The sequence below is a fragment of the Oncorhynchus clarkii genome, chromosome 17 (assembly GCF_045791955.1).
Source record: "Oncorhynchus clarkii lewisi isolate Uvic-CL-2024 chromosome 17, UVic_Ocla_1.0, whole genome shotgun sequence".
Classification (NCBI taxonomy): Eukaryota; Metazoa; Chordata; class Actinopteri; order Salmoniformes; family Salmonidae; genus Oncorhynchus; species Oncorhynchus clarkii.
This window is the reverse complement of record NC_092163.1, coordinates 84320742-84333573: the sequence shown is the minus strand read 5'-3', so window position 1 is coordinate 84333573 and position 12832 is coordinate 84320742. Positions and strand designations below refer to the sequence as shown.

The window sequence follows — 12832 nt, the reverse complement described above, 5'->3', positions numbered from 1 at the left end:
TGTTCAGTTTACATCCATTCCATCCACACAGAACTTGCTGGAAGATCCACTTGGAGTGAAAACCTACAGCAGGGTAAAAAGAAAACCTGGCAACCAGCCTAAAATGTCCTGGTACAGGATAAAGTTCATGATGCCGTTGACCTTAACAAGAGCCCCCGGGACCAGTGGAAGCAAAATAGCCCCATAACATCAATGCCAAACTCCCCACTGGTGTGCGTGGCCAAATTGTTTTATTTTCATGCCATCTGACCACAGCACTGGCTGGAGTTTGATAAACAACATTCTGCACTTGGATTGGAACCGGTGCTGTGATCAGATGACAGGAGAATAGAGCTCTTTGGCAAGGCACACCAGTGGTGGGTTTTACACCCCAAGCGCTAATCAAAATCTATAAAGAAATGGTTAATTGACCACAAAATCAACATTTTGCAATGATCAACGCAGTCTCCAGACTTGAACCTGCGGTTTGGATTGAAGAGAGCAGTCAATAAGCACAGACGAAGATCCCTCCCAATGTGTTCTCCAATCAGAATGGTCTATTCCTCCATACAGAATCTGACTGGAGAACACATTGGGAGGGATCTTAGACCATTCCTCCATTCAGAATCTGATTGGAGAACACATGTGTTCTACAGTCTCATAAAACATGTTAGAGAAAAGCTCAGTGTCATTATCCTCACAAGGGGAGGGTGCTAGAGTATTGAAAACAAGGGTGCCAATAATTTCAATCTTTTTGAGATTTTTTATTACTTGTTAAACAAAATTTATAGGATAAAATAACAATTTACATATAGCTAAATATTTAAATGATTTATTTTATACAGTCTTTGTTGCTCATCTTTATCAAGGATGTCAATAATTACTGGACCTGACTGTACATTTCCTGTACATTCCTGAAAAGATAGACATTATTGAAATATGAACAATTAATAAGGGAAGCTTATGGAACCACAATGGACACAACAAATATCATAACAACAATTATCAAATAATTTAAAAAGGTTAAAAAAAATATATATAAAAGAGTTAATATATATGGAAATCTTTATCTTGATCAGAAAATCTATTCAGTCAGAATCAACTCATTATAATCATCACCACATGGTTCAGTAGATTGTAGATGCAGAAGGGGGTGAAGGCTGGGGATGGAGGCAGGGGATGGAGGCTGGGGATGGAGACTGGGGATGAAGGCTGGGGATGAAGGCTGGGGATGGAGGCTGGGGGTGAAGGCTGGGGATGAAGGCTGGGGATGGAGGCTGGGGATGGAGACAGGGGATGGAGGCAGGGGATGTAGGCAGGGGATGAAGGCAGGGGATGAAGGCTGGGGATGAAGGCTGGGGATGTAGGCAGGGGATGTAGGCAGGGGATGTAGGCAGGGGATGAAGGCAGGGGATGTAGGCAGGGGATGAAGGCTGGGGATGTAGGCAGGGGATGAAGGCTGGGGATGGAGGCAGGGGATGAAGGCTGGGGATGAAGGCTGGGGATGGAGGCTGGGGATGGAGGCTGGGGATGGAGGCAGGGGATGGAGGCAGGGGATGAAGGCTGGGGATGAAGGCTGGGGATGTAGGCAGGGGATGTAGGCAGGGGGTGAAGGCTGGGGATGGAGGCAGGGGATGAAGGCTGGGGATGAAGGCTGGGGATGGAGGCAGGGGATGAAGGCTGGGGATGTAGGCAGGGGATGAAGGCTGGGGATGAAGGCTGAGGATGGAGGCAGGGGATGAAGGCTGGGGATGAAGGCTGGGGATGTAGGCTGAAGTTGAAGACTGGGGATGTAGGCTGAAGTTGAAGGCTGGGGATGGAGACTGGGGATGGAGGCTGGGGATGGAGGCAGGGGATGTAGGCTGAAGTTGAAGGCTGGGGTGGAGGCTGGGGATGGAGGCTGGGGATGAAGGCTGGGAATGGAGGCTGAAGTTGAAGGCTGGGGATGTAGGCTGAAGTTGAAGGCTGGGGATGGAGGCTGAAGTTGAAGGCTGGGGATGGAGGCTGGGGATGGAGGCAGGGGATGTAGGCTGAAGTTGAAGGCTGGGGATGGAGGCTGGGGATGGAGCCAGGGGATGGAGGCTGAAGTTGAAGGCTGGGGATGGAGGCTGGGGATGGAGGCAGGGGATGAAGGCTGGGGATGTAGGCTGAAGTTGAAGGCTGGGGATGGAGGCTGGGGATGGAGGCAGGGGATGGAGGCTGAAGTTGAAGGATGGGGATGGAGGCTGGGGATGGAGGCAGGGGATGAAGGCTGGGGATGTAGGCTGAAGTTGAAGGCTAGGGATGGAGGCTGGGGATGAAGGCTGGGGATGAAGGCTGGGGATGTAGCCTGTGGATGAGGTTAAACCGTTCATCAACACCCAGCAGGTGATCACTAACACACCGTGGCCACCAGCCGTTCATCAACACCCAGCAGGTGATCATTAACACACCGCGGCCACCAGCCGTTTGTCAGCAGGGTGTCTCTCTTTAGACTTTTTTTCACTAATTGGTCTTTTGAAAAATTATATTAGCTCTGACAAATATATGAAGAGATCTGATGTGATTGGTCAAAAGACCAATTGGCGGAAAAGAGATCATATTTGGGATGCCTGTGTAAACGCAGACAGTCTCCTGACTCTACATGGCTTCATCAGCCATTTAAAAGGTTGTCATGGTTATAGCTTGCTCTCGTTCGTCACGGCGCTGGTCGTCAAGGCCTTGACCCTGAGTACCCCCTCCTGGGCACAGCTGGCAGCCAGCACCCCGTCTCTCCTCCACAGACGTCCCTGAACCAGCCCTCTGCTGCCCCCTGGTGGACACACACACACACACACACGTACGTTAGCATGTGGGAAGACTAACACAGAGAACCAGTTGGAATGCTGCTGCCTGTAACTTTGCGTGTCCGCGTGCGTGAGTATATGTGTCTCTGTGTGTCCACCTGTCTCTCTATGTGTGTGTGTGTGTGAGTGGGTGGGAAGTGTGTGTGCGTGTGTGTGTGTGTGTGTGTGTGTGTGAGTGTGTGTGTGTGTGTATATGTGTCCATACCAGTCCAAGAGCTCTCAGTCTCGTAGAGCATCCATTCGTCTGCCCTGAAGGTGTTGTGGAACCACATGGCGTGATCCAGAGAGGCTAAGAAAGTGGCGCGCTGCCCGGGGTAGGGCAGGAGAGCAGTGTCCAGGAACGAATAGTCTGACACATAGGCTGCCACACAGCAGTGGAGCTTCATATCACCTTTACCTAGGGCAACACACACAGCTTACTGCATCTCCCTCTGGCAGAGTGGTTAGAGCAGGTCGGGACAGAGCAGGGCTGGTTAGAGCAGGGAGGGTTAGAGTAGGGAGGGTCAGAGCAGGGAGGGTCAGAGCAGGGAGGGTTAGAGCAGGGAGGGACAGAGCAGGGCTGGTTAGAGCAGGGAGGGTCAGAGCAGGGAGGGTCAGAGCAGGGCTGGTTAGAGCAGGGAGGGTCAGAGCAGGGGGGGTTGGAGCAGGGGGGGTTTGAGCAGGGAGGGTCTGAGCAGGGCCGGTTAGAGCAGGACTGCCCAACTCTCTTCCTGCTGAGCTACCCTCCTGTAGATTTACGCCAACCCTAATTTGGAGTAAATAATTAGCTGCTTAATTAGCTGCTTACCGATACCTGAACCAGGTATGGTAGGTTAGGGTTGGACTGAAAACCACAGGACTGTAGATCTCCAGGAAGAGGGAAGGGCAGCCCTGGGTTAGAGTCATACACAGGCTCTTTATCTTACCAATGTGGCCCTTAGCGCGCACCCAGTACAGCTTCTTGGGTTCCATGGCAACGCAGCGGTAGAAGTCTGGAGGATTGACAGGTTTAATCTCTATGGGAACCTCGTCAGCTAGCAGCTTGTTCAGGCCCTGTTTGGCTTTCTCAGCCAAGTCTGGCTTACTGGAACACACACACAGAATGTGGATAGGATCAGTTCAGAGTGAACCCTTGGCATTGCCATGTCCTACCAACTGAGTTACACAGAACCAGGACCATTATAAGTATATATTTCAGAGGTTTAAAAAGGAACATAAAGGAACGATATAAAACAACTTTGATTGTTTGAACGGTTCAGAACTTTATTTTGCTGGTCGGAACTGTGGAACGAAAAGAAAAATAATAGTGGTTCTGATCAGAACGAAAGGAAAATAATTTTGTTTCCAACCCCTGGTTATAACACTGTTGTTACCTGAGGTAGAGCTGTATGAGTTCCTCTCCCGTCAGCAGGTCTTCAGGAGGGGGGACAGAGGGCATGGTGAACTGGTGCTGCAGAGGAGAGGGCTGGTTACTGTGGAAGGAGGCCTGGCAGATGAGGATGGGCTGACCGTATTGGATGGCCTTCACTGACCGCACGCTGAAACTACGACCGTCCCTGGTCCTCTCCACCTGGTACAGCACTGGCACCTTGGGGTCTCCTGGCACAGAGGTAGGGCTATATGTTAGGAAGGTTTAGGTCAGAGGTTATAGGTTAGGCTGCACACCTCCTCCAGGCCTGCCGAGCCGAAATAAACGCCATGCCGAAAAGCAGACGCATGACATTGAACTCCACGGAGTTCGCCCCATTACCTTTGCACTAGATACAGTGCATTCAGAAAGTATTTACACCCTTGTTAGGAATTTTATGAATAATGACTAAACAATATCTACATGTAAATAGAACTATAACTAATTAAACTCTACCCTGTTTTATTATATCTGATTAATAAAGTTAGTTCATAAGGAAGAGATTATGTAGCCTGAACAAGGAGTAATTAAACATAATAATCCCCATTCCAACTAGGTTGGGGAGGAATGGGTTGTAAGTAAGCAAAAAGGATCATTAACCTATGTTGAACTGACTCAACTATAACTCTGGGGCGTTTAGATAAGACAGCGAGAGCCTCTCCAGGGTTTCCGTATCTGGAACTGTCTGCTAAATAGTGATAGATAATGGTGAGACTTCAGAAGTTAATCTTGATATAGTGTGTGTGTCATGAGTGTGCGCTAGAGGGTTGGAATAAACTTTTGAACCTGCTTTGTCTTGGTCGAGAGGAGATTCATTCCATAACCAATGACGTCATATTTTATACAGTATATAAACTGTTGTACGTGGTTCTATGGCAGCGCTCTCCGAGAATAAATACTATTATCTCATTTTAATAAGACTTTAGAAACAGACAGTGATTTCAAATTGAATTGGTTAATTAACACATATAGGAATTATGAAATTCCCGTGACAACCCCATTATGGGGTATTCTGTCATTATGGGGTAGTGTGAAGTCATTATAGGGTATTGGGTCATTATGGGGTATTGGGTCATTATGGGGTATTGTGTCATTATGGGGTATTGTGAAGGCTTTATGGGGTATTGTGGTGTCATTATGGGGTATTGTGATGTCATTTTGGGGTATTGTGATGTTATTATGGGGTATTGTGAAGTCATTATAGGGTATTGTGAAGTCATTATAGGGTATTGGGTCATTATGGGGTATTGGGTCATTATGGGGTATTGTGATGTCATTATGGGGTATTGTGATGTCATTATGGGGTATTGTGGTGTCATTATGGGGTATTGTGGTGTCATTATGGGGTATTGTGATGTCATTATGGGGTATTGTGATGTCATTATGGGGTATTGTGAAGTCATTATAGGGTATTGTGAAGTCATTATAGGGTATTGTGAAGTCATTATAGGGTATTGTGATGTCATTATAGGGTATTGTGATGTCATTATGGGGTATTGTGATGTCATTATGGGGTATTGTGGTGTCATGATGGGGTATTGTGATGTCATTATGGGGTATTGTGATGTCATTATGGGGTATTGTGGTGTCATTATGGGGTATTGTGATTTCATTATGGGGTATTGTGGTGTCATTGTGGGGTATTGTGATGATATTATGGGGTATTGTGAAGTCATTATAGGGTATTGTGAAGTCATTATAGGGTATTGGGTCATTATGGGGTATTGTGAAGTCATTATAGGGTATTGGGTCATTATGGGGTATTGAGTCATTATGGGGTATTGTGTCATTATGGGGTATTGTGTCATTATGGGGTAGTGTGTATTTATTGGGTAGTCTGTATTTATGGGGTAGTGTGTCATTATGGGGTAGTGTATATTTATGGGGTAGTGTGTCAATATGGGGTAGTGTGTATTTATGGGGTAGTGTGTATTTATGGGGTATCGAGTCATTATGGGGTATTGAGTCATTATGGGGTATTGTGTCATTATGGGGTATTGAGTCATTATGGGGTATTGTGTCATTATGGGGTATTGTGATGTCATTATGGGGTATTGTGGTGTCATTATGGGGTATTGTGGTGTCATTATGGGGTATTGTGATGTCATTATGGGGTATTGTGATGTCATTATGGGGTATTGTGAAGTCATTATAGGGTATTGTGAAGTCATTATAGGGTATTGTGAAGTCATTATAGGGTATTGTGATGTCATTATAGGGTATTGTGATGTCATTATGGGGTATTGTGATGTCATTATGGGGTATTGTGGTGTCATGATGGGGTATTGTGATGTCATTATGGGGTATTGTGATTTCATTATGGGGTATTGTGGTGTCATTGTGGGGTATTGTGATGATATTATGGGGTATTGTGAAGTCATTATAGGGTATTGTGAAGTCATTATAGGGTATTGGGTCATTATGGGGTATTGTGAAGTCATTATAGGGTATTGGGTCATTATGGGGTATTGAGTCATTATGGGGTATTGTGTCATTATGGGGTATTGTGTCATTATGGGGTAGTGTGTATTTATTGGGTAGTCTGTATTTATGGGGTAGTGTGTCATTATGGGGTAGTGTATATTTATGGGGTAGTGTGTCAATATGGGGTAGTGTGTATTTATGGGGTAGTGTGTATTTATGGGGTATCGAGTCATTATGGGGTATTGAGTCATTATGGGGTATTGTGTCATTATGGGGTATTGAGTCATTATGGGGTATTGTGTCATTATGGGGTATTGAGTCATTATGGGGTATTGTGTCATTATGGGGTATTGAGTCATTATGGGGTATTGTGTCATTATGGGGTATTGAGTCATTATGGGGTATTGTGAAGTCATTATAGGGTATTGGGTCATTATGGGGTATTGAGTCATTATGGGGTATTGTGTCATTATGGGGTATTGTGTCATTATGGGGTAGTGTGTATTTATTGGGTAGTCTGTATTTATGGGGTAGTGTGTCATTATGGGGTAGTGTATATTTATGGGGTAGTGTGTCAATATGGGGTAGTGTGTATTTATGGGGTAGTGTGTATTTATGGGGTATCGAGTCATTATGGGGTATTGAGTCATTATGGGGTATTGTGTCATTATGGGGTATTGAGTCATTATGGGGTATTGTGTCATTATGGGGTATTGAGTCATTATGGGGTATTGTGTCATTATGGGGTATTGAGTCATTATGGGGTATTGTGTCATTATGGGGTATTGAGTCATTATGGGGTATTGTGTCATTATGGGGTGTTGTGTCATTATGGGGTATTGTGTCATTATGGGGTATTGAGTCATTATGGGGTATTGTGTCATTATGGGGTATTGAGTCATTATGGGGTATTGTGTCATTGTGTGGTATTGTGTCATTATGTCATTATGGGGTATTGTGTATTTATGGGGTATTGTGTCATTATAGGGTAGTGTGTATTTATGGGTTAGTGTGTATTTATGGGGTATTGTGTCATTATGGGGTATTGTGTCATTAGGGGGTATTGAGTAATTATGAGGTATTGTGTCATTATGGGGTATTGAGTCATTATGAGGTCATCTGTGGTAATGTTGACTTTATAATATGTGGCATGTTGTGGTAATGTTGACTGTACAATCTGTGGTATGTTGTGGTAATGTTGAGTGTATAATATGTGGCATGTTGTGGTAATGTTGAGTGTATAATCTGTGGCATGTTGTGGTAATGTTGACTGTATAATCTGTGGTATGTTGTGGTAATGTTTACAGTATAATCTGTGGCATGTTGTGGTAATGTTGAGTGTATAATCTGTGGCATGTTGTGGTAATGTTCAGTGTATAATCTGTGGTAATGTTGACTGTATAATCTGTGGCATGTTGTGGTAATGTTGATTGTATAATCTGTGGTATGTTGTGGTAATGTTGACAGTATCATCTGTGGCATGTTGTGGTAATGTTGACTGTATAATCTGTGGCATGTTGTGGTAATGTTGACTGTATAATCTGTGACATGTTGTGGTAATGAAGACTGCATAATCTGTGGCATGTTGTGGTAATGTTGACTGTATAATCTGTGGCATGTTGTGGTAATGAAGACTGTATAATCTGTGGCATGTTGTGGTAATGTTGACTGTATAATATGTGGCATGTTGTGGTAATGTTGACTGTACAATCTGTGGTATGTTGTGGTAATGTTGAGTGTATAATATGTGGCATGTTGTGGTAATGTTCAGTGTATAATCTGTGGTAATGTTGACTGTATAATCTGTGGCATGTTGTGGTAATGTTGACTGTATAATCTGTGGTATGTTGTGGTAATGTTTACAGTATAATCTGTGGCATGTTGTGGTAATGTTGAGTGTATAATCTGTGGCATGTTGTGGTAATGTTGACTGTATAATCTGTGACATGTTGTGGTAATGAAGACTATAATCTGTGGCATGTTGTGGTAATGAGGACTGTATAATCTGTGGCATGTTGTGGTAATGTTAATTGATGGTCAGTTCCTCACTGGCCCCGTAAAAAGTTGCTGTTCAATCGATTACATTTATAATGGCCTTTTTACATCGGCAGATGTCACAAAGTGCTTACACAGAAAACAGCAAGCAATGCAGAAGCATGTGTTATATATGTATAACCTGTGGGGTGTTGTGGTAATGGTGGAGTTGTGGTATTGTTGTAAAATTATGGTAGTGTTGTGGTAATGTTGACTGTATAATCTGTGGGATGTTGTGGTAATGTTGACTGTATAATCTGTGGGATGTTGTGGTAATGTTGACTGTATAATCTGTGGAATGTTGTGGTAATGTTGACTGTATAATCTGTGGGATGTTGTGGAAATGTTGACTGTATAATCTGTGGGATGTTGTGGTAGTGTTGACTGTATAATCTGTGGGATGTTGTGGTAATGTTGACTGTATAATCTGTGGCATGTTGTGGTAATGTTGAGTGTATAATCTGTGGTAATGTTGAGTGTATAATCTGTGGTAATGTTGAGTGTATAATCTGTGGCATGTTGTGGTAATGTTGACTGTATAATCTGTGGCATGTTGTGGAAACGGTGACTGTATAATCTGTGGCATGTTGTGGTAATGAGGACTGTATAATCTGTGGCATGTTGTGGAAACGGTGACTGTATAATCTGTGGTATGTTGTGGTAATGAGGACTGTATAATCTGTGGCATGTTGTGGTAATGAGGACTGTATAATCTGTGGCATGTTGTGGTAATGAAGACTGTATAATCTGTGGCATGTTGTGGTAATGAGGACTGTATAATCTGTGGCATGTTGTGGTAATGTTAACTGATGGTCAGTTCCTCACTGGCCCCGTAAAAAGTTCAATCGATTACATTTATAATGGCCTTTTTACATCGGCAGATGTCACAAAGTGCTTCCCCAGAAACCCAGCCTAAAACCCCAAACAGCAAGCAATGCAGAAGCATGTGTTATATGTATAACCTGTGGGGTGTTGTGGTAATGGTGGAGTTGTGATATTGTTGTAATATTATGGTAATGCTATGGTAGTGTTGTGGTATTGTTGTAATATTATGGTAATGCTATGGTAGTGTTTTGGTATTGTTGTAATATTATGGTAATGCTATGGTAGTGTTGTGGTATTGTTGTAATATTATGGTAGTGTTGTGGTATTGTTGTAATATTATGGTAATGCTATGGTAGTGTTGTGGTATTGTTGTAATATTATGGTAATGCTATGGTAGTGTTGTGGTATTGTTGTAATATTATGGTAATGCTATGGTAGTGTTGTGGTATTGTTGTAATATTATGGTAATGCTATGGTAGTGTTGTGGTATTGTTGTAATATTATGGTAATGCTATGGTAGTGTTGTGGTATTGTTGTAATATTATGGTAATGCTATGGTAGTGTTATGGTATTGTTGTAATATTATGGTAATGCTATGGTAGTGTTGTAGCTCCTCACCTGCCCGTACAAAGTAGCAGTGGAGAGAGTGAGCCAAGACGTTTTCCCCAACGGACTCTGCTGCAGCCACCAAGGCCTGGCCAATAATCTGACCCCCAAACAGACGACGGGTACGGGGTACCCAGTGGTGAGTCCCTCTGTAACGCGGCGCACACACACACAGAGAGAGAGAGAGAGAACCATCATTTCCCAGATGATTGCATCACAATTAAAACTTGACATTGCCATAGTACAACTAAACAACAAAAGAGGTGAATGTCGAGCAGTAGTTAGCTAGCTGTACTGATCTGTTAATAGGGGTGCGGCAGTGTAGCCTAGTGGTTAGAGTGTTGGACTAGTAACTGAAAGGTTGCAAGTTCAAATCCCTGAGCTGACAAGGTACAAATCTATAAATAAATAAATAAAATAAATAAATAAAAATAACAGGCCAAAAGGTGACTAAACAGTGCTAACAGTATGCTACCAGTACAGATCTATCTCCAGCTAATAGTATGCTTACAGTATGCTAAAAGTGTGCTAACAGTATGCTACCAGTACAGATCTATCTCCAGCTAATAGTATGTTTACTGCCTGTACAGATTTATGCTATTTATGCAGATCTATCTCCAGTATGCTTACAGTATGCTAAAAGAGTGCTACCAGTACAGATCTATCTCCAGCTAATAGTATGCTACCAGTACAGATTTATCTCCAGCTAACAGTATGCTTACAGTATGCTACCAGTACAGATCTATCTCCAGCTAACAGTATGCTAATAGTATGCTAACAGTATGCTACCAGTACAGATCTATCTCCAGCTAACAGTATGCTAATAGTATGTTTACAGTATGCTACCAGTACAGATCTATCTCCAGCTAACAGTATGCTAATAGTATGCTTACAGTATGCTACCAGTACAGATCTATCTCCAGCTAACAGTATGCTAATAGTATGCTTACAGTATGCTACCAGTACAGATCTATCTCCAGCTAACAGTATGCTAATAGTATGCTTACAGTATGCTACCAGTACAGATCTATCTCCAGCTAATAGTATGCTTACAGTATGCTAAAAGAGTGCTAACAGTATGCTACCAGTACAGATCTATCTCCAGCTAATAGTATGCTACCAGTACAGATTTATCTCCAGCTAATAGTATGCTAACAGTATGCTACAGGTACAGATATATCTCCAGCTAATAGTTTGCTAATAGTATGCTTACAGTATGCTACCAGTACAGATCTATCTCCAGCTAACAGTATGCTAATAGTATGCTAACAGTATGCTACCAGTACAGATCTATCTCCAGCTAACAGTATGCTAATAGTATGCTAACAGTATGCTACCAGTACAGATCTATCTCCAGCTAATAGTATGCTTACAGTATGCTGCCTGTACAGATTTATCTCCAGCTAATAGTATGCTAAATGTATGCTACCTGTACTAGCTAGCATACAGTATGCTTACAGCATGCTACCAGTACAGATCTATCTCCAGCTAACAGTATGCTAATAGTATGCTTACAGTATGCTGCCTGTACAGATTTATCTCCAGCTAATAGTATGCTAAATGTATGCTACCTGTACTAGCTAGCATACAGTATGCTTACAGTATGCTACCAGTACAGATCTATCTCCAGCTAACAGTATGCTAATAGTATGCTAACAGTATGCTACCAGTACAGATCTATCTCCAGCTAACAGTATGCTAATAGTATGCTTACAGTATGCTACCAGTACAGATCTATCTCCAGCTAATAGTATGCTTACAGTATGCTGCCTGTACAGATTTATCTCCAGCTAATAGTATGCTAAATGTATGCTACCTGTACTAGCTAGCATACAGTATGCTTACAGTATGCTACCAGTACAGATCTATCTCCAGCTAACAGTATGCTAATAGTATGCTAACAGTATGCTACCAGTACAGATCTATCTCCAGCTAACAGTATGCTAATAGTATGCTTACAGTATGCTTGCTGCCTGTACAGATTTATCTCCAGCTAATAGTATGCTAAATGTATGCTACCTGTACTAGCTAGCATACAGTATGCTTACAGTGTGCTACCAGTACAGCTCTATCTCCAGCTAACAGTATGCTAATAGTATGCTAACAGTACGCTACCTGTACAGATCTATCTCCAGCTTCTCTAGGTTCAGAACGCTGGTGACCAGAACACTCCGAAGGTCTTGCGACACCGCAGCAGCGGAGTCCGAACTGTCTTCCGACATTTCACCACTCACTTTCTCTGCCATGTTTCTCTGCTGTTTTCTACTTCTTGTTGAATACTTACTCTACTCTCCAAGCAGCTGGCAAACTAGAATAACTGCGCGTCACCGCCACCTACTGGATGTGAAGTGTGGAGAGGGGCCGTGGTGTTTTTAAAGAGGATCCATCCTATGTGATTGTAATCTCCTTCCGAGTGTTAACGTTACGGTTCAGTTGGTGTGTGGATGGATGTAAATATTGACCCAAGATAGAGACCACCGCCTGTCGTTTTCCAATGGATGCAATTCATCATAGTGAGCAGAGCCAAACACCACCTAGCGACATTCTATTGGCGCGTTCCAGCATGTATTTGCATATTTAGATTAGGGAACGCCTCTGTGCTGATGCTCATATATATTTCAATCTCCACGGGAAACACTATACGGACACTCCTGACCTGCAAACCGATATATAATTCCATAATTGGTTAAGTATAGGGTTAGAGTTAAGGGTTTGATTAAAGGTCAGTTATAGATTTTGAGTATTCGTTTTG

The 12832-nt window shown here is 43.1% G+C and overlaps 1 protein-coding gene across 1 annotated transcript; it reads right to left on the bottom strand.

The window, feature by feature from the left end:
• Window positions 1-730: 730 nt before the first annotated feature.
• LOC139369964 (acyl-CoA thioesterase 8) lies at window positions 731-12520 on the bottom strand. The gene is made up of 6 exons (XM_071109249.1): window positions 12196-12520; window positions 10093-10229; window positions 4157-4382; window positions 3710-3867; window positions 3010-3201; window positions 731-2770 (listed from the first exon to the last, which is right to left on the bottom strand). Exons 1-6 carry the CDS (start codon window positions 12324-12326, stop codon window positions 2637-2639), a joined length of 978 nt encoding a protein of 325 aa, XP_070965350.1. The 5' UTR covers window positions 12327-12520; the 3' UTR covers window positions 731-2636.
• Between the last annotated feature and the right edge of the window lie 312 nt (window positions 12521-12832).

Coding starts and splice junctions, on each gene's coding strand:
- LOC139369964 (XM_071109249.1), bottom strand. CDS start 12,326: ATGGCAGAGAAAGTGAGTGGTGAAATGTCGGAAGACAGTTCGGACTCC. Junction 10,230..12,195: donor CTGGAGATAGATCTGTACAG/GTAGCGTACTGT, acceptor GCCGCGTTACAG/AGGGACTCACCACTGGGTAC. Junction 2,771..3,009: donor GACTGAGAGCTCTTGGACTG/GTATGGACACAT, acceptor TGTGTCCACCAG/GGGGCAGCAGAGGGCTGGTT.